Below are 21,942 nucleotides of genomic sequence, written 5' to 3'. Positions count from 1 at the left end.
GAAATAGAAACAAAGAAAACAATAGCAAAGATCAATAAAACTAAAAGCTGGTTCTTTGAGAAGATAAACAAAATAGATAAACCTTTAGCCAGACTCATCAAGGAAAAGAGGGAGAGGACTCAAATCAATAAAATTAGAAATGAAAAAGGAGAAGTTACAGTGGACACCACAGAAATACAAGGCATCATAAGAGACTACTACAAGCAACTCTACACCAATAAAATGGACAACCTGGAAGAAATGGACAAATTCTTGGAAAGGTATAACCTTCCAAGACTGAACCAGGAAGAAATAGAAAATATAAACAGACCCATCACAAGTAATGAAATTGAAACTGTGATTAAAAAAACCTTACAACAAACAAAAGTCCAGGACCAGGTGGCTTCACAGATGAATTCTATCAAACGTTTAGAGAAGAGCTAACACCCATCCTTCTCAAACTCTTCCAAAAAATTGCAGAGGAAAGAACACTCCCAAACTCATTCTACAAGGCCACCATCACCCTGATACCAAAACCAGACAAAGATACTACAAAGAAAGAAAGTTACAGACCAATATCACTGATGAATATAGATGCAAAAATCCTCAGCAAAATACTGGGAAACAGAATCCAACAACACGTTAAAAGGATCATTCACCATGATCAAGTGGGATTTATTCCAGGGATGCAGGATTCTTCAATATATGCAAATCAATCAACATGATACATGATAACATGATACCATATTAACAAATTGAAGATGAAAAACCATATGATCATCTCAATAGATGCAGAAAAAGCTTTTGACAGAATTCAACACCGATTTATGATAAAAACTCTCCAGATAGTGGGCATAGAGGGAACCTACCTCAACATCATAAAGGCCATATGCGACAAACCCACAGCAAACATCATTCTCAATGGTGAAAAACTGAAAGCATTTCCTCTAAGATCAGGAACGAGACAAGGATGTCCACTCTCACCACTATTATTCAACATAGTTTTGTAAGTCCTAGCCACGGCAATCAGAGAAGAAAAAGAAATAAAAGGAATACAAATTGAAAAAGAAGAAGTAAAACTGTCACTGTTTGCAGATGACATGATACTATACATAGAGAATCCTAAAGATGCCACCAGAAAACTACTAGAGATAATCAATGAATTTGGTAAAGTTGCAGGATACAAAATTAATGCACAGAAATCTCTTGCATTCCTGTACACTAATGATGAAAAATCTGAAAGAGAAATTAAGGAAACAATCCCATTCACCACTGCAACAAAAAGAATAAAATACCTAGGAATAAACCTAAGGAGGTAAAAGACCTGTACTCTGAAGACTATAAGACACTGATGAAAGAAATCAAAGATGACACAGATGGATATACGATGTTCTTGGATTGGAAGAATCAGTATTGTGAAAATGACTACACTACCCAAAACAATCTACAGATTCAATGCAATCAATCCCTGTCAAATTACCTGTGGCATTTTTTACAGAACTAGAGCAAAAGATCTTAAAATTTATATGGAGACACAAAGGACCCTGAATAGCCAAAGCAGTCTTGAGGGAAAAATGTGGAGCTGGAGGAATCAGACTCCTGAGTTCAGACTATACTACAAAGCTACAGTAATCAAGACAGTATGGTACTGGCACAAAAACAGAAATATAAGATCAATGGAACAGGATAGAAAGCCCAGAGATAAACCCATGCACCTGTGGTCAACTAATCTATGACAAAGGAGGCAAGGATATACAATGGAGAAAAGACAGTCTCTTCAGTAAGTGGTGCTGGGAACACTGGACAGCTACATGTAAAAGAATGAAATTAGAATACTCCCTAACACCATACACAAAAATAAACTCAAAATGGATTAAAGACCTAAATGTAAGACCAGACACTATAAAACTCTTAGAGGAAAACATAGGAAGAATACTCTTTGACATAAATCACAGCAAGATCTTTTTTGATCCACTTCCTAGAGTAATGGAAATAAAAACAAAAATAAACAAATGGGACCTAATGAAACTTAAAAGCTTTTGCAAAGCAAAGGAAACTATAAGCAAGACAAAAATCAACCCTCAGAATGGGAGAAAATATTTACAAATGAATCAACGGACAAAGGATTAATCTCCAAGATATATAAACAGTTCATGCAGCTCAATATTAAAAAAGCAAACAACCCAATCAAAAAATGGGCATAAGACCTAAATAGACATTTCTCCAAAGAAGACATACAATGGCCAAGAAGCACATGAAAAGCTGCTCAACATCACTAATTATTAGCGAAATGCAAATCAAAACTACAATGAGGTATCACCTCACACCGGTTAGAATGGGCATCATCAGAAAATCTACAAACAACAAATGCTGGAGAGGGTGTGGAGAAAAGGGAACCCTCTTGCACTGTTGGTGGGAATGTAAATTGATATAGCCACTATGGAGAACAGTATGGATGTTCCTTAAAAAACTAAAAATAGAATTACCATATAACCCAGCAATCCCACTACTGGGCATATACCCCGAGAAAACCATCATTCAAAAAGACACATGCATCCCAATGTTCATTGCAGCACTGTTTACAACAGCCAGGTCATGGAAGCAACCTAAATGCCCATCGACAGATGAATGGATAAAGATGTGGTACCTATGTACAGTGGAATATTACTCAGCCATAAAAAGGAATGAAATTGGGTCATTTGTAGAGACGTGGATGGATCTAGAGACTCATACAGAGTGTTATTACTTTTCAATGAATAAAGATATATTTTAAAATTTCTCATCTAAATTTTGAATATAGTAAATGCCGATAGGTACAACCACATAAACAAAGGTTCTTTGGGATACTCCACGATTTTAGAGTGTGAAAAGGACTCAAGACCAAATAAATTTCAGGACTTGCTGGTCTAGAGTTATTTGCTCTAGAAGCTCCTCCTGAAGTGAATAGGTAAACCTGGAATGAATAGGTGTACAGGACCCCTTGTCCACAGGGTCTCTGTTTCCACAGAATCACAGCCTGGGCCTGAATAGGAGCATAAGATAAAGCAGTAAGAGGGCAAGAGAACCATAGGTGCTGAAATAACAAAGGTGGATGAAAGGAAACAATCACGGGGCCAGTGATGTTAGTAAAAACAATTTTCTCTAGAAAGGTGAAGAGTTGTGGCTTTTCAGTCTATTCGGGTGCCTTAGCGGTTGCATAAGTCTAGCTAAACACAGGTAAACCTCAAGCCCTGTTGTGTTGTCTTTAGTCAGAGGTGACTTTGAAGTGACTTGTGTGAGAGGAAACTCTGAAAGAGAGGTTTAGCAAGAAGGAAATACACAAATAAAGAACTTTCTCCTTCTCATTGCTTTCCCAGATCCTCTGTCAATGGGTCCTCAGAAAGCCCTGGAAACCATTGGTGCGAATTTACAGAAGCAGTACGAGAACTGGCAGCCAAGGGTAAGCTCTTTATTTGCTTTCCTTTTTCTTTCTTACAGGGAAATTTAGTTTCTTGGTTTTAAACAATCTTTGAATCCAGATCCTCACCTCACATAATCCAGTGATTGGACACTCCCCGTGGCAGGCTTGCAACCCCTTTCTGTCTGTTGATGTGCTCCATGGATAATGAAGCACATGCCCTAGTGTGAGCCATTAATTGGATGGTCTGTTATTTATTTTGCCTACGCTTCCCCCTGAAATATTTAGAAAAGAAAAAGTCTTTTTCATGTTACTCTTAAATCACGGTTTTTATTTTACACAGGAAATGTATTTTCAGTCATTTTCTGCAACCTCAACTAGTTAGAGCTGTTTCTCCCATCTTCAATTTTCAAATAGTTGAGGAAAAAAGCAGTCAACATTCAAAAGGTGACACCTGTTATATGCTTTGCCTTTGATTCAAAAGGTAAGGTTCTTTTTAGGGAGTCAGTTACCAGTTACTGTGTCTTTTGTTGCCTATATCTTACCGTTTTTAAAAAAGAAAAGTGGTATAGAATATAACAACTCTGTCAGATTGCCTTTAGATCTCAAGTTATTTGTAAACTGCCCAAAGACCGATTTTATTTAGTCTTTCTCATTAACTAGTTTGAGGATTTAATAATTCTAATAGAAAATTAGAAATCTGGGGTGTTTATGGAGGTGCCTTTCCATACAGCTTTGTGTGATGCTGGTTCTGGAATTATCTACAGGATGTGACAAGGAGGGGGTGGTGAGCAGGTGGCCTTGCCGGCGTGCCTCCCATGGGTCTTTGCTTCTCCTTTTCGGGCGTAAGCCTAATGGGAATGTCTTGGAGAACGAGCACTTGCCTGCCTGGGATTTTCGTTCGTGGATTATTTATCCACATGATCTGGATTTAGGAATTCTTCATGGATTATTTACATTCCAAGAGAAGAGAATGGCCAGGAATAAATTTGTTCCTGCCCGTGATGGTGCCCTTGGTAATTTTTACTGTTGCTTATGGTGCCAGGTGACTAATGTCACAAAACATCTCTGTGCCGCTGGTGTGTCCTTGTGCTTTGCATTTCTAACTTTTCAAGTCAGTAATGGACTCTTGTCCTTCCTTCCTCCCTCCCCTCCCCTCCCTTCCCCTCTCCTCCCCTCTTTCCTTCCTTCCTTCCTTCCCTCCTTCCTTCCTACCTTCCTCCCTCCCTCCCTCCCTCCCTCCCTTCCTTCCTTCTGCGTGGCATGTGGGATCTTAGTTCTCTGACTGGGGGTTGAACCTGAGCCCCCTACAGTGGAAGCGTGGAATCTTAACCACTGGACCGCCAGGGAAGTCCTTGGACTCTTGTTCTTTAGAAGGCAGTTTCTTAGTGGAGATGTTCATCTATGTCTAAAGGCTTTGCTTTTTCCTCCCTCGAATTTGTTACCTCTTGGTGGTTTATATAAAAATTCAGTAGCATTTTTCTTGAGAGTACAGTGTGTTTGGGGCTTGGATGAGGACCAGAAAGATATTTAGATGGTGTGTTCCTTTAAAAATAGTTGAGATGCCCCGTGTTATCAGTAGAAAATAGTTTCCTTGAGGACTTTGAAGGTACACCAGGCTAGACAGGCACTTAGGGGTGAGTGAGAGGCGTAGACAGACCTTATAGTCCACGTGGGACAACGTGCACAGGTAATATCGGAAGATATGATGTCACTGGCAGATGGAAGGTTGAGAACCAGCACTACTAAAATTTAAAAGAATGCCTTTCTGACTTAGCTACTTCTGACCATTCTCTGTGTTTGACTTCATGCTTTTGCTCTTTGCTAGACACATTTGTTTAAAAAAGAACATGACCAGATCTAGTGATTGTATTCTTCATAGGAAGGGTCTCTGCTGTTTTAATTACTTTCTTCCTTTTAAATAATTATTATATAGAAGATATAGTCATTTAGAATGCATGTTTAGTATATCAAGACATTATATGTTTATTCCATTTGGTGTGATGTGTAATTTTTGCGCGCGCGTGTGTGTGCACTAAGAGTTGACTTACTGCTAGCTTTATTATTAGTTTAGCTTGGTAGGTATCAGTAAGTTCATGCTAGCTGACAATAAATGGAATCTTCTACAGTAGGATTATTATTATTTTTAATCTAAATTTCTGTCTATGAGCAGATCTCTTCCATGCTATCAGGAAGAGGCATTAGCATGTAAGGCAGGTAACATTATATAGAGAGAAATGATTGCAGATCCAAAAATGACAGTGTAGAATCACATATAGGACAGAGAAATTACCTTCCCAGGATAGTGGGAGGGCTAACCTTGGGTGACCAGTAGCAGTATAAAGGGGTATAGTCCTCTGGGTAGACGGTTGTTAGTCTGAGAAAATTTGTTAAAGTTAGTGGGATTTCAAGAACAGATCTGTAATGTAATTTTTTGAAGGAGAGATAGTTCAAAGGGCTGATGAGGGAGAATATTTACAGATTATTGGATGCCTAGGAAAAGGTGCCAGCGTACCAGTGTGGGGTGGGATTCCATCTGGGTTGGTTTATAAAGTAGAATTGGAATAAAGTATCAGCTATAGCCTAGAAAGAAGCAGTTTCTGCAGACAGGGTGAGATCTTTTGCCTGCATTCAGGAAGCAGACACAACAATGAATACTTAATATTTTCTTCTTTGAATGCCAAGACCATTACATTCATTTTTAAGTACTATAAAAATGTTTAAAATGTTGCTGCTACAGACTCTTAGTGGGACTTGTGTATTTCAGAGGCAAGCCTAAGGTAACAGTGCAGTGGGATACCTGACTGGCTCGCTGGTATCAGTTGTGGGGCTGTGCAGTATTCACTGGGCAATAATGGCACGTATCCTGCAAGTGCACACTTCTCTGTTCTGCACACCTTCACGTGGGTTACGGGAGAGGGAGGGAGGCCTGGCATCCGATGGTGTGGTTTTCAGAGTGTGGCAGCCTCATGCTTCCTCATAGAGTTTGCACAAAACGTGAGGCAGTCACCAAGCTCAGATGTTTGTGCGTGGGCGCCTGGTTCCTAACTATAAATCAGGGTCCTTTGAAACATTGCAGAGCAAAACACACACCACTTTATTGCACTCTACAGGGCTCTCGAGTTTTCTGCAGTAATAAAGAGAGGTTGGTTGCATCTGCAATAAAACAATGGGAACGTTATTAAATTTCTAGACCTTTGATGTAGATACCCATAGATCTGGTTTTCTCTCTCTGTGTCCTGTACTGCAAGACTCACAAAGGTTGGGCCACTGGAAATAAGGTCATTTTCATTAGAGTTTGCAGAAATCTTTGCATGCCTCCATGTTTCCATGGATGAGAGCAGGCTGGGGAATCCTGTGACTTCCATCTCGTCCAGGGAGTGCAGAAAATCAACCACTGAAAACCTGTCAGCATCATAAGAGTGATACCTTGATGAGCTAATATCCTTCCTGGTGTTAAAATCCTTCTGTTTTTTCCTCTTTACTTTTCTAGCTTTAACTATTCGAGATTAAACATTTTGATAAAAGTGATTTGGGGTCAAGAAGGAGTTTAGAGAAACCACGACGATGATGTTTTTTTCTGAAGCTGCCAGACTATCTGGCCCAGGTTTCCTTGACAGGCCGATTGAGCCCTTTTCTAAATAATTTATCAGTTTGCCACGGGTGAAATATTTCTTCTGATTAAATTTAAGACTTTGCCTTATTACCTTGTAGGTACATAAATTTGTGTCTCTGCGGGAGACTGAAGGAAAAATGCCAACTGTTGTTTCAGCTGAAAATCCTGCAGTTAAATAAACCTCACTCAGTTCAACATAAGTCTCAACTGAAAGTTTTATTGGGAAATGGGAGCAGGAGATTATAAAGCTGAGCGTCTACAGTGAAGAATTTATCTTTTTAAGACTTACTAACAAATTGGGGGTTCTGGCAGTTTAGTACAAGGTGTGATTTAGGGGCTGGGGCTGGTGGAAGATGGCAAACAAAGGGTCTTGTCTCTCAATTGTTGTTTCCCCAAAGAGTTTCCAAGCCACCAGCGAAGCCACAGCACCTTTCCTTGGGCTGAAATGCGGTTCTCCTGGGTGGCTTGAAAACAAATGTAATGGGAATATCGATAACTTCCTAAGGTAGGTGAAGACATTTGGCAAGACTTCCACTGCTGGCAGGTGTCTGAAGTGACCCTGACTGAGTCCGTTTTGTCCGGTGTGCCTGTCCACGGAAAGGGACGGAAAGTGCCCTTTGGCACCTTGCTGTGATGCGCCCTCCTCCAGCCAGGCCTCGGGCGGCCCATGCAGTGGCTGTGGGGGAAGCCGAGGTGCTGGACAGCCTCAGTTAATCCTCACGGGACCAATCTTAGTTACCACATGCAGGACATTTGATGCATTGCACATAGCAGCTTCTCAATTTCAGCCTTCCCTTCAGTTCATCATGCCTCTCAAGTCTCTGTCAAGCGGTCAAGGGATGAAAGTTGGTTTTACCGTTAGAGGGATGCGTTTTCACAGAGTTTCCTGCCAGGTGGAATATGTGTAGGGACAGGTGTCTTCCTGAAAAAAGCAAGCCTTCACCACCCGGTCCATCATCAGAGCAGAAATAATTGTTGCGTTTTAATTTAAGTGACAATCACCCTTTCCTTCATATTGATCACAGAGTCGTCTGCATCCTCTCAGATCATGCACGAATGAACTGCAGTGACGATTCTACCTCGTGGTGGGAGGAGAGAGTTTGAGGAGGAAGCCGGTTGCCAGGGCCAGTGGACAGCTTTGTTCATGTTTTGGGCATTTGCCAGCTCGTCCTTTGGGTTTAGGCACAGCTGCTGTTTGCAGACCCTAACACTTCTGTGCAGCAGTGTCTCCTGGTGGGCTTGTGGTTAGGAGGCTGGAGTCAGGCTCCTTGCCTCCTCCCCAAAATGTGCCTGACAGCTCAACCTGCCCACCCCAAGGAGAAGGAACCCTGTGGCCGCTAGACAAGCTGCCAGGCATTTGGGATTGACCATAGAACTGGTGGGTGTTAGGGAACGGGCTCTCAGTCCAGTTTGCTTGGTCGGGCTTTGGAGCGCACTGCACTGCTGGGTGACTTGCCACCGCTGGCCTCCTTCCTGGGGTGGTCACGGTGCTTGTGACCCACAGGCTGTGGCGCCTGCCCCTTTGGGGGTGAGAGTAGGGACAGAGCAACAGGTATTGTTAATACAGACAACTCTCCTTACCCACCCCCTTCAGTGCTTTGGAATGTGTTCTCTACAGGGATGCAGCAAAGAACCTTACGCAAGTAGGTTCTCCCTTTTCTTGGGATTTTCAGAGTCAAATGTAGAAACTCGAGGAAGAAACCAAGTTTGCCCTAGGACTGTGTTTCCCACCTGGGAGGTGCTCCAAAGAGATCTGTAGAATAGACCAAGGTGGATTGTTTCTTGTAGTGACTCTGCTTGGGGCAGTCACGTTACGACCCAAGTCCCAAACTGACATTGCAGTTCAGCCAGTGAAAATGGCCCTGTAAGGGAGATCGAGAGCCCTCCTAATGCCATTGTCACACTGTCATTCGCATTCTGCTGTCCCCTAGGCCAGCCAACTCTCCCTCTTCTTACCTTCACCAGCCCTTTCCTTTCCTTGGGTCCTAAGGTTGAGCTTGTTTGTGTTTTTGTGACAAACTGCAAATAAGGACTCATAGCCGAAGGCAGAATTGTGGATGGATGGCTCACAGTTTACATAATTCAGTACCTGCTGTGAAGCACTTTGCATCTTGTACTCATTAAATTTGCATGACATTGTAGACAGAGTCTTCTGGTCTTCTTGGGGTTAACTGTTAGGTTTTCACAGTTTCACTTAATTGCTTTCTGCCCGGAATGTTAAGACTTGTACCTGTGACAAACATTTTATTTATATTTTGCTCTGGCCTTGACAGTGTTCCCAGACTTCATCTTTACCCCTCTTTTCAATCACTGCTCACCTGACAGCTTTTCCATGTACCGGGTTCAGTGAGAATTCTGATTTATGCTCATCAGCTGAAAGTCTCCTCTTTAGCCCTGCCTACACACCTCCCGTCTTGCCCTGTCCCCAGAGGCCAAGGTATTGGCAACAGCCTCTGGATGTGGAGTTTAGATTCCGAAGCATCTTAGCCAAACTCCCCTACTAAATCCATCTCTTACTGCTTTTCCTAAGAGAGCATAAAGACCTGGCCATCCCTCCGCCAACCCTCAGAGTAGCTCAGAGGTCTGACCTGGGCATTCTTTTAAAAACACAATAAACACATTAAAATAGAAGAAGGAAATCATTTTGCAGCCCATCTGGAGGATGAATAGCCTATTGGGACTAGAAGAACTCTGGCTCTTTCTGGGGAGGGGTGAGTTCACAGCCTGGTAACCAGGCAGAGAACCTGGGCTTGTTGGATTTTGGCTTTGCTACTTCCTAGAAATGTAACTTTGAGAAGTTGCTACTTAACTTTTAGGATTTGTTAAGTGTGGGCTTCCCCGGTGGCGTAGTGGTTAAGAATCCTCCTGCCAACGCAGGGGACACGGGTTCGAGCCCTGGTCCGGGAAGATCCCACATGCCGCGGAGCAACTAAGCCCGTGAGCCACAACTACTGAGCCTGCACTCTAGAGCCCGCGAGACACAACTACTGAAGCCCACGTGCTTAGAGCCCGTGCTCTGCAAGAAGAGAAGCCACCGCAATGAGAAGCCTGCGCACCACAATGAAGAGGAGCCCCCGCTCGCCACGACTAGAGAAAGCCCGCGTGTAGCAACGAAGACCCAACACAGCCAAAAATAAATAAATAGAAAATAATAATAATAAAAAAAAGATTTGTAAGTGTGAACGGATGGTTAATGGGGAAAGTATCTGCACCAGGAGGGGCCACAGCGCTATGGGCAGATCCCTACTTTCCATGAGAGTTGGAGGCCCTCTCTGTTAAGTGCATCCCCCAGGGGCGCACCCTCTCTCCAGCTCCCCGCTCCTGCCTAACCACCTGTTCCCTGCTCTCCTCTATGAACTGACCTACTTGAAGGGTCGTATTTTTAGAGACAAATACAGGCTTAACTCTGTCCTTAACGAGCCTCTCCAGGACGTTGTCTCTCATCTTCATGTTCCTTTTAACAAGACAGTTATCTCTGTGTGTGTGACAAATTGCAAATGAGAACCAAATGCTGTCAGTTTGAAACTAAGACTGCAGCTCAGATGTCTGGCATTCACAGATTTCATGTGCAGGGCTGGTTTCCTGAGTTAACCTGGAGGCCCAAGATGCAGGGCTCTGTGTAAACAGCTCTGGAGGACGTGTGAGGATGGAAATAAAGATGTCTGAGGAAGTGCTGGTTCTATCAGAAAGTAGAAGATGTGGTGGTTTAAAGAATGGAATGTGAAATTTGGAGATGGCAAGGAGCCCACCGTGTGCTCACCATGTGTAACTGTGAAGAGTTGTCAAATTATATTCCAGCCAAATGAGAGAGTGCTGATCAAGGGGGAAATGAGAATGGATTGGAGGGGAATGGCCACTTCTCTTATACTTGATTTCATTTTACAGGGGAAACTGTATGTCTCAGTGATATTCGTGAGTTGGGGCTTCACAAAGGTTTCTGGACACCCCCTCTTAAATGTCAAGGAGTTACTTGTTGGTGTGATATATAATGGAGATTTTTAAAAAATTAAGATAAAGTTCGCATAGCATAAAATTATAAATGGGGTCATACACTATGTGGCCTTATGTGTCTGACTTCCACTTAGCATGATGTTTTCAAGATTCGTCCACGTGCTTCATGTTGTTGTATGTATCAGTAATTCAGTCATTTTTATAGGTGAATTACATTCCATTGGCTGAATAGACCACACTTTGTTTATCCATCTGTTGATGGACATTTGGGTTGTATCTGCCTTCTGGCTATTATGAATAATGCTGCTGTGAACAGGATGTAAAGCACATGGCCCAACCAGGAGGGTTATATAGGACTTGTGTCAGTGTCATCAAGGAAGTTTCTGTTTTAAAGGGCTGCATGTAGGGCAGGTTCCTTGATAGATTTTTAGTTATAAGCTTTGTTTTGATTAAAATTTGGCTAAAAAGCCAAATTTCAATAAAATTCAAGGAGAGATCATAAATGATTGAGGAGAAATAGCTCAAGATTTGAGGAAATTTAAAGCATCATCAAGGAGTGCTTTGCAAAACGTTGCAAAAAAATTGGAAAACCTCTATGAAAGGCATAATTTTCTAGGTAAATCAAATGGCCATAATTGACCTCAGAAAAGATAGAAACTCAAAATGAATCAATAAATTTAGAAGAAATTGAGAATGTTGTCACAGGGGTCTTCTCCCACTCCTGCCTCCAAAAGATTTCAAACTTTGGAGGAACACAGAATTCTAAGGCTATTTGACTTCTACTTTGAGAAGATACTGAAATATGGTAAGTTTAAAAAGCAAAGCACAAAAGAAAATGTATTCAGCAGTCTTAGAATATGCATATGTAACATAGAAATTCAGCTGTTTCTTCTTGTCAAATTAATAGTGTAGGTGTGTGTGACATCTGTGTACATGGATGTGTTCGTGTATATGTATGAGTAGGTAGGTTGGTCCGTCGCTTGATCTGCCCATCTTTCCACTCGTTCAAGTGCCCTGGAGTGAACATAATGGGAGATGAGCCTGTGGCTCCCTTAGTTGTTCACTGTTTCCACTTGCCTTGTGACATCTTGCTGTGTTGCTTAATTCTAGTCCCACCAACATGTAGTTACACAGATAATCCCTGAAATGATGCACAAAACATTTGTCATGGTGAGTTTGGGGTAGATGCAGAAGAAGACTTTTACCCTAAATCCCGTACACCTTGCATTTAAAAATCATGACTATGTATGACTTTAATAATAGACCCCTGATTTAAAGTACCTGTTCTCCAAGTATCACTTCGTGTAGGAATGAGACTGTGAGGCAGAAGGACCCACACGTTACCGGCCTGGGTTGTGAAATCCACATACAGTACGTTCTGCCACTTCGTCCTCTCTTGTTTCCATGCACTGTGTGTGTGTGATGTAAGCAGCTAGAGAAGCTATTGCCCGGGGCCTTCCTTCAGCCATTTATGCCTTGGGGGCAGCTTTTGTTACTCTCCCTTCCACAGAGGTTGACTTGAGTCTGTCAGAGATGGCTGGTCCCTTTGTCTGTAGGACCAACTGCAGTGAGAGCTGTTTAGTGGGGAGCACTGCCCAGAGGGCAGCATCCTGAGGGCAGTGCAATCTTTGCAGTCACCACCCTGAGGCAGTGGGGGGCAGGTGGAAGGGTCTCTGCTCAGCAAACCTGTTCCCTTTGACTTTGTTTACCAGCTCCATGCATTAAAGTAGCTAAGCTCATTAGGGGCATTTAACCCAAGAAAAAACCACAAATGGTGAGAAATTAGTTTGTCTTATTGGAAGGAAAAGTGTTATATTGAATACTCTAAGGAAAAAAAAAGATAAACATCTTGAAAAAAATAAACATCGGTTATGTATAGCACCTTAAATGTTAATGTGAGGGATCCTATAGTCAGAAGATAACAGCCTGTCTTAAAGGGGTTTACAACCCAAAGAATAGAGATGGCTAATCATCTTAAAATTGATACTTGTACCTGTCCAAGTGGTCCCGGTGCTTTGGGGGTGTGTACATGCAGTGTAGACTCCAGCTGGCTGTGGGTCACAGGTGTGTGAGGGGCCACTTTGGGGCTGAATGCAAGTGTGAGGGCCACACTTCTTTAATAATTATAGGTTCTTGGTATAGCCTCAAATGAGAGGAAATAGTGGTTTTACTTATAATTTTAGTATTTTCATCATTGTTAAAAGTCACTGTTTTTAATACAAAAAAAGTAGGTAAGTGAACACCCAATTCATTGACGAAGAGAGTTGCAGGTAATGGAAGTGACCGTTAGTTTACTGTCCTCTTTTCAGGAAGATGACCATCTAACTAGTGGTGTCTATACTTTTGCATACTCATCCTAGAGTTGCAGTTGTGGAACTCAGAGGGAGAGTGATCTGGGGTAGCTTAGTGTGGGGAAAACGTATTCCTGCCTTCATTGCCCTAAAGAAATTTCTTGTTTTACAAAGCTGCTCTTTAATTAATGTACTTAGCGATAACTCCCTAACAATTAACACAGGCATTTGCCTGGGAGTCAGGAGACCCGTTTTAATTGCGCTGAATACTTGCGACCTTGGATAAATCTCTAAAATTCATTTCAGCTTTAAAATGCTCTTGCTCTAACAAGAGTTTATTCTTATCTATTTAATGAGACAGAATAGTCTGTATTAACGATTAAAGTCAGATGATCTTTTTAGAGGCAAGCGTTTTGGACAGCATTGGGTCTGATTTCTGCAGGACACACAGGAGTAGGAGATGGGGATTATACAGTTCCTCTCAGTGCTTTAGTCGTCTTGAAAATTAGAAGCTCCTTTATTTTTAAAACTCTACTGTTCCTTGTTTTAATTTGAGTATGTTTCTACTCAGCCGATACGAAATTTTCACCTTTTAAACTGAGGGAGAAGGAACATTTGAGAGTGCGCCTAGGACCACAGCAGGGATGTCTGCCTCTGAGGGAAGAAGGAATCCAGGTTTTTAATATCTTGGGACCTGATCTTTTATTCCTTTGGCTGTTGTCTTGGTCTGTCAGGACTTTTGTTTTGAAGCCAGAGGAAGCAGCTGACTTGCCCTCATATCCCCAAAGCACTCAGTAGGGGTTCAAATGAATGTGTAAAGGATAAGCTAGTCTTAGTTTACTAGGGTGACCTGAGGCTGGTTCTGTCACACTGCCCTCTCCTCCACCTGGCCCGTCTGAGGTGCAGCCAGGAGAGTAGCTGCCCTAGGAGGCCCTGAGCGCACAGGCTTTCTGGAGGCTGCATTCACCTACTGGGTTACAGGGCTTTCTTGTCTTTTAGTGGGAATGTTTAGTCCGTTTTCATTTAATGTAATTAGCAACACATCTAGGTTTAAGTCTACCATTTCATTGTTTATTTTATTTTTGTCTCACCTGGTTTTATTGCTTTTTTCTCCTTTTTTGACTTCTTTTGTAGCAATCAGGTTTTATAATATCATCCCATCTTCCCCTTCTGTTAGTGACACACTGAAGACTGTATGAGCTATGTATTGATATATCAGCTATGTGTTGGTCTAGTGTAGCTCTAGAGGTCTCTGCACACGAGTATTTTAAATTAGTGCTTCTACCATTTTTCATACAGTGCAGGAACCTCAAAACATCTCACCTCCTGCCTTTACTCACTTTCCCCCTGACTGTGATGTCAGTGTCATGTGTTCTAGTTCTATGTTTATTTTAACCCTACAAGACAGTAGTGTTGTTTTATACACTTGATATTTATTTAGATATATCTATTTATTTACCCTTTCCAACACTCTTTATTCCTTCCTGCATTTCTCTCCTTCTGCCAGGGATCATTTTCCTTCAACCTGAAAAACTTTCTTTAATATTTCTTTTAGTATGAGTCTGCTAGAAACAAATTTATTTAGTTTCTCTTTGTCTGGAAATGTTTTACTTTTAGCTGTGTTTGATTTTTTTTTTTTTTTTTTTTTTTTTCTTCTTTTTGCGGTATGCGGGCCTCTCACTGTTGCGGGCCTCTCACTGTTGTGGCCTCTCCCGTTGCGGAGCACAGGCTCCGGATGCGCAGGCCCAGCGGCCACGGCTCACGGGCCCAGCCGCTCCGCGGCATATGGGATCCCCCCAGACCGGGGCACGAACCCGTATCCCCTGCATCGGCAGGCGGACTCTCAACCACTGCGCCACCAGGGAGGCCCTGTGTTTGATTTTTGAAGGATATCTTTGCTGGGCACAGAATTCTATAGCAATTTCTTTTTTTTGGTATAAAGGGGTGTTTGTTTGTTTGTTTTGGTTTTTAGTTTTTGTTTTCAGTTTAAACAAGTTTAAAAGTGTTTCTCCCTCATCTTCAGGCTTCTGTCCTTTCTGTTAAAAAGTTGGCTGTGAGTCTTAATGTTTGTCCTTTGAAGGTAAACCCCCACCCCCCCGCCCCGACTTAAAAGCTTCTTTCTTAGTTTTCATCATTTCGCTGTAGTGTTCTTGGGGTGGTTTACTGCGTCTTTATCCTGTTTGGTGCTTCTTGACCCTGTGGCTTAATGTTTTTCGTTAATATCACTTCAAATGCCACTTCTGTCCCTTCTCTCTTGGAACTTGAATAAGAGTATGTTAGGCCTTTTCGCTGTGTCCCATATGTTTCTTACATTCTGTTCAGTTCTGGATATTGCCTGCTGACCTATTTTATAGCTCTCAAATCCTCTTTTTTATGGTGTCTAATCTGCTATTTAGCAAACCTACCAAATTCTTGATTATGTTTTTTTATTCCATAATTTCCATTTGATTCTTTGATGATTCCTGGTCTCTGGTGAAAATATCCTTCCACCTTGTAACCTATTTTCATGAAGATATCAGCTGTCAATTCTAAGGTGCCCATTCTCTTCACATTAACATCTCTGGAATCGGGATGTGTGTCATAATCAATGCTGACACGGTGTGGACTCCGGGGTGTGACTGGACAGGGGTCAGTCGGTCAACTAGCTGTAAGGCCCACTTGTGCAGAGAACAGGAGTCCCGGATGACGAACGCAAAGGACAGAATCAGATCCCCTGAATGGGGGTCTGTGACCTCGAAGACCCCCAGAGACCGCCATGGAGATGTCACACCCCCCTGCCCATGGTCTACGGGGTGACACTGAGTGAAATTGTGTGTGTCGATGGCTCTGAGGGGCAAGTTGGTGCAGAGAGTGGGCTTCTGACCGTGAAGGAAAGTGTGGGAAGACCCGAGTCAGTGACTGTGGCTTATTTTTTCTTTACATATCCGTACAAGGGCGATAAATGATAAACCTGTCCAATTCAGTTTACAGTAGCTCTTTCACGAAGTATCAGGTGTAAGTTCCAGGCGATGAGGAAGTGTCGTGCCACGTTGAGTTGGCAGCATCTTCCCTTCGTGATACATGAGGCAGTGGCACGTCTTTCAGTCTGTAGCTTCTTAGATTCTATGAAGAAAGAGCATCTATTTGATATAAATTACAACCACACCCCTTGAGGAGCCGAGCTGGGAGAGGGGCTCCGTGAAGTTTAATGATGCGGGGAGCCCCTCTCCACCATGGCCACCAGTGGCTTCCCCTTGTGCATACACGGGTGCCAGTCCGTCGGTCCCTTCCTGAGGTGCGAATGCCTCCATCTCTGCCACACTCGCAGTCAATGAGGGAGATGCACTCGAGCGTCCTGTCGCTCTGGAGTCCCTTGCTCTCGCTTCCCAGACCACCTCAGCCCAGCCTTCTCACTGCCGTGACACCAGCGCCCCCATCTTCTCCTGCCCCCCCTCCCCCAGGTACCTCAAGATCAGTCTTGTTCCGGTGCCACTTACTCGCCTCCTGCTTACAACAAACAAGTCAAAACAGGATCACGTTCTGCCCCCACCCCAGCCACCCTCTGGGCTGGCGTTCCTCCCTGCCAGCCCGCCACCTGCGGGAGGGTGTTCGTCCCTCTCACCCCCGTCTGCCTCTCCCCAGTTCCTCTGCTACCTGCTCATGTTTTGCACGGTTCTAAGGCAGCTGCTTACCCACCTGGCTCAAGCCTTTCTTCTTCATGCGTCTTCTGTGTCAGCCTTGGGCTCTGGAGCTCCAGAGCAGGAATGGAGATGGTGATGGTCAGGCTTGAGCCTGAGTTAGGGATCGGGGGTGGCCGACTTGGAGATCTGGGGGAGATTGGAAGGGACTTGTGCTGAGTCAGGGTTGCTCCTGGAGTCTTCAGCTAGACGGATCGGGAGGGCAGAGTGGTTCCAAGTCATGGCACGAGGGGGCCGGCAAGAGACTCCAGGTGTGTCTCAGGGGAGGTGGGAGCTCTCCTCAGGGAGAGCTGAATGGGGACCCCAGAACTCTCCTTACTCTTGGCAAAGCCCCTAATGCCCGTCTTTCACCACTGTTATGTTGAGATTTTGATTGGGATGGTACTGAATTTATAGATCAGCTTGAGAAGAACTGGGCGATTTTACAACCATAACTAGGGTGTACTTTTCCATTTATTCTGCGCTTGTTTTTATGTCTTTCCACGGAGTCTGAGGATTTCTCCACAAAGATTCTTCTCAGAGTTTCTGTTGCTCCTGCTAAAGGGATCTTTTTTCCCTTCCCTTTTCTAATGGGTTTCTAGAATGCAGTATGAGAATGCTGTTTGTTATTCCATGTTGGTTGTTACATTGTCGCTGATTTTTAGGTTTCTCCTGGTACAGGTTTCCTGTTGTGTCATTCAGGGGCTCCAGCTGTGACAAAGAGTGTTGTCCAGAGTCTCCTGGCATCAGGACGGTGTTCTGCAGTGTTAGGGACTCACAGCCCTGCACATCGGGGCTCAGTAATTCATAGTCAAAACACCAGACTTGGAGGTGCACCAGAAAGTCTGTCCTGTTTTCAGTTTTATATATTTCATGTCTCTTTAATCTCTAAAAATTTAGAACATCCCTTTTTTATAAGCCATTCGAACTTTTTTACAACCTAGTTTTAGATGTCATTTACGTACAATAACATGTACAGCACTTAAGTATTTAGTTTGATGAATTTTGACAATTGTACAGTCCCCTTTAATCACCACTCAAAACAAGATGAAGAACATTTGATCACCCGGAAAGTTCCCTGGTGCCCCTTCCCAGCCAGTTTCTCCTGGCCAGGGGAATCCACTTTCTAGAAGCCATCTATCACCATCTGTCACCAAAGGTATCTCCTTGACCTTTGTACAAATGATCACACACTGGGTATTCTTTGGTGTGTGCCTTGTTTTACTCAACATAATGATTTTGAAGTTCACCCACATTGTTGCACTTACCGGTGATCCGTTCCCCCTTTATTACTGAGTAGCATCCCACAACCTTTCTCTCCATCCTCCTGCTGATGCACCTGCGGATTATTTCCAGTTTTTGGCTGTGATGAACAAAGCTGCTGTGAGTGTTCATGTAAAAGCCTTTGTGTGGGCATATGTTTTCATTTCTCTTGAGTAAATACCTAGGAATGGGATTGCAGGTCGTGGGATAGTTTCATGTTTTCCATTATATTTTGTAAGCAGCTCTAAATTGACACAAGGACAAAAATCATCTGTTTTTCTTTGCCAGGCGATCTGCAGAGAAATATTATTTACAGTTTTCTCCACATACTCAGAAGACATGAAAACATGAACATAAATGAGCTTGGAGACATTTGGTTGTCTTTGAATGAATTCTTAGGTTAGATATTGGGCATTATTTTCCTCTCAAATAATATACTTTCCTTTGCTGTGGGGAGTGAATTAGGCCATTTATGCTTATTATGGAATCATGCACGTAAATACATGCACAGTTTAGAAATTAATCAAATAAATTGTTTTTACCCATTGTTGGGCTTAGGAAAGAGAAAGTGACTTGTGGCTTTAAAGCCCCTTTGAGTCCCTCCCTGATGACAGCCCCCTCATCTTTCAGAGGCAGCCCTGTCCTGTGCCTTCACTTGTTTTTTTTAAGAGTGGTGTGTGTGTGGGTGTGAACAAGACCCTAACTGGATCATGGTCAGCTTGTCCTGTTTGTGGCACTCGTGTCTCCTTCGCTCAGCACTGTTTTTGAGGCTCATTTGGCTGGTTTGGGTTCATAGGTTCCCCCTGCTCTGTATATTCCCTAAGAGCGATAGAATGAAAGTTTGGCTCTTTACAGTTTTTTGCTGTCACAGACATCTGTTGAGAAGGACTATGCATCTTTTGGTGCCAAATGCAGGACTGCTTCTAGGCTCTACCTGGGAGAGGCCTTGCTTGTTGTGTCTGTGCATCTTCACCTTTGCAGGTGAGGGCCAGCTGCTGACCTGGTCCTCGTGGCTCTGCTGCTGGGTCAGGGCCCCTGTTGGAAGGCCGCTCTTCTCTGCAGTCCTCCTGCAGGACAGCTGCTGGCTCGCTCAATCTGAATGGTCTAGGCTTCCCAGCTTCCTGAAAGGGGCGTTGGAGGCGTCTCATCCTGCTTTCTTAATGATAAACAGCAAGAAATACCAATCCATTTTAATTCTGAGAACAAATACATTTAGCGGTATTCATTTTTGTTCCCTTTTTAAGGAATAGAAGCAAAACCCGAGAAAATCATTTTTATGCCCAGTATTGGTCTTCTGCTTCAGGTGCTGGGGGTAGGGCTCCACCCCCGCCACCAAAGCTGCTGCTCCTTCCCTCCCCCCTCCTCTTCTTCCCTAGCCCCGCCTCCCCACTTCCATCTTTCCCTGCCCTCCTCCTCTCCCCTCCTTCTCCCCTCCTTACCTTTCTCTCTTCCTCCTCCCCTCCCTGCCCATCTCCCCCTTCTTCCTCCCAGCTGGTCTCCTAAGAAGCACTTAGCAGTATTCGGAATCCTTGACCTTGGCAGGTTTTGGGAAGTGTTGGTTATTGAAGAGATGAGGAAGAGAAAAGAGCCCAGGTCTCTAAAGGAATCAGGCTGCTCAAAGCTGGCTTGATTAGGAGATGGAACATTTATAATAATGTGGGTTGTTAACTGTAAAGTGCCTGAGATAAATTTATAGTGTTCATTTCCTTCAGAAGGACCTGGACTTTTTCTCACAAGGAGAAATATGTTTTCATAAATTTTATGTCCAGAATATTGATAGAGCTTTAATCTGCATTACTCCTCACAAGGAACAAAAAAAGTTTTGTTTTTCTGCACTATGGAGACTTCCTTCTATCCAGTATTTTCCCACATTTCTCCCTTTTTTCTTCCCTCTTTTTTCTCTGTCAATTAAGATATTTGAAAGGAAATCTCTGAAACACTTCTGCTGTTGTTTGACCGTGGGCCTGGGATTCCAACCTGCCATACTAATTAGTGGTTTGCTGGCTGTTCCACATCAAAGGCTTGCAGGTTTCCCTGGGAGAACCAAGTAAGGCAGGGAAGCTAATTGAAGACACTGTCTAATTATTGGGGTGCCTCCTAACTACTGTTCTTATTTCTTCTTTTTTTTTTTTTAACATCTTTACTGGAGTATAATTGCTTTATAATGGCGTGTTAGTTTCTGCTTTATAACAAAGTGAATCAGCCATACATATACATATATCCCCTATCTCCTCCCTCTTGTTTCTCCCTCCCACCCTCCCTATCCCACCCTTCTAGGAGGTCACAAAGCACCGAGCTGATCTCCCTGTGCTATGTGGCTGCTTCCCACTAGCTATCTGTTTTACATTTGGTAGTGTATATATGTCCATGTCACTCTCTCACTTCGTCCCAGCTTACCCTTCCCCCTCCCCACGTCCTCAGGTCCATTCTCTACGTCTGCATCTTTATTCCTGTCCGCCCCCTAGGTTTTTCAGAACTTTTTTTTTGTTTTTTAGATTCAATATATATGTGTTAGCATATGGTATTTGTTTTTCTCTTTCTGACTTACTTCACTCTGTATGACAGACTCTAGGTCCATCCACCTCACTACAAATAACTAAATTTCATTTCTGTTTATGGCTGAGTAATATTCCATTGTATATATGTGCCACATCTTCTTTATCCATTCATCTGTCAATGAACACTTAGGTTGCTTCCATGTCCTGGCTGTTGTAAATAGAGAACTGCAATGAACATTGTGGTACATGACTCTTTTTGAATTATGGTTTTCTCAGGGTATATGCCCAGTAGTGGGATTGCTGGGTCATATGGTAGTTCTATTTTTAATTTTTTAAGGAACCTCCATACTGTTTTCCATAGTGGCTGTATCAATTTACATTCCCACCCTTATTTCTTCTTGAGAAAATTTTCCTTTAAAAGTGATATAAACTATTAAAAACTCCAGGAAAATCTCCATAGGAAGCATGGAAGAAGTCTTGCTTGTCTATTTACCCTCAAAACTATTCAGTATCTTTCTTTCCCGTCTGTTTGTTTCTATGAATTCTGCATGTGTTGTAATGTTGTCACCATCCCATTCATGGGACCTGGGGTGTGTGGAGCGAGGAGGGCATGCTGGTTATTTGTAGTGATTCTCTCCAGAGAAGAACTGCATTTTCTATCTCCTTTGGTATGGAATACTAGGAATTAATATCTCCTTCAGTATGGAATACTAGGAATTCTTTATTACCTATTACCTTTCTCCAAATTTGGCCTGTGAAAATAGACCATTTTTATTATTCTTTCCTTCTCCCTGGTATGAATTCAAGAAGATTCTTTTTCCCTCTCTGTCTAGCCTGGTGGAGACATCAGAGATGACATGGAGATTGGAAGAGGTCCCAGGACAAAGTGCTGGGGTCTTCAGGAGAAGTTAGAAGCATTAGGATCATTGTTGTGAGTTTGAGTGAGGCCACCCCAAATCCAGTCACCATGCTGGTCAGAGTACTGGGAAAGCAGAAGCATGAAAACCATTCCTACTTGGTTTAACACAACAAAATATCACTGAGTGTGTGCCATATGCAAGGCATGTTGCTGGTTGCTGTGGATATGAAAAAAAGATGCTTCCTACTGGTGATAACTCCAAGTCTTATAGGGAGAGTAGACATTGATTCATTGATTGGTTCATGCATTCAACAACAATGTTTATCAAGATTATACTAAGCTCAGAGTCTGAGCAAAACCAAATATGGTCCCTGCCATTGTAGAACACGGAGTCTAGTGGGTGAGACAGATGACAGTCACGGAATATACTAA

General features: G+C 42.9%; 1 protein-coding gene across 2 annotated transcripts in view; it reads left to right on the top strand.

Annotated features, from left to right (window-relative positions):
- RPTOR (regulatory associated protein of MTOR complex 1) overlaps positions 1–21,942 on the top strand; it is a 339,786-nt gene that overhangs the window by 96,059 nt on the left and 221,785 nt on the right. For both annotated transcript variants that reach the window (XM_082603639.1, XM_082603638.1), the window contains exon 3: positions 3,336–3,418. In XM_082603639.1, the coding sequence (XP_082459765.1) occupies positions 3,336–3,418 (83 nt within the window). The remainder of the gene's footprint in view (positions 1–3,335; positions 3,419–21,942) is intronic.

Source organism: Mesoplodon mirus (genome assembly GCF_964341445.2).
Source record: "Mesoplodon mirus genome assembly, chromosome: 18".
Lineage (NCBI taxonomy): Eukaryota > Metazoa > Chordata > Mammalia > Artiodactyla > Ziphiidae > Mesoplodon > Mesoplodon mirus.
This window is presented reverse-complemented; position numbering and strand designations above follow the sequence as displayed.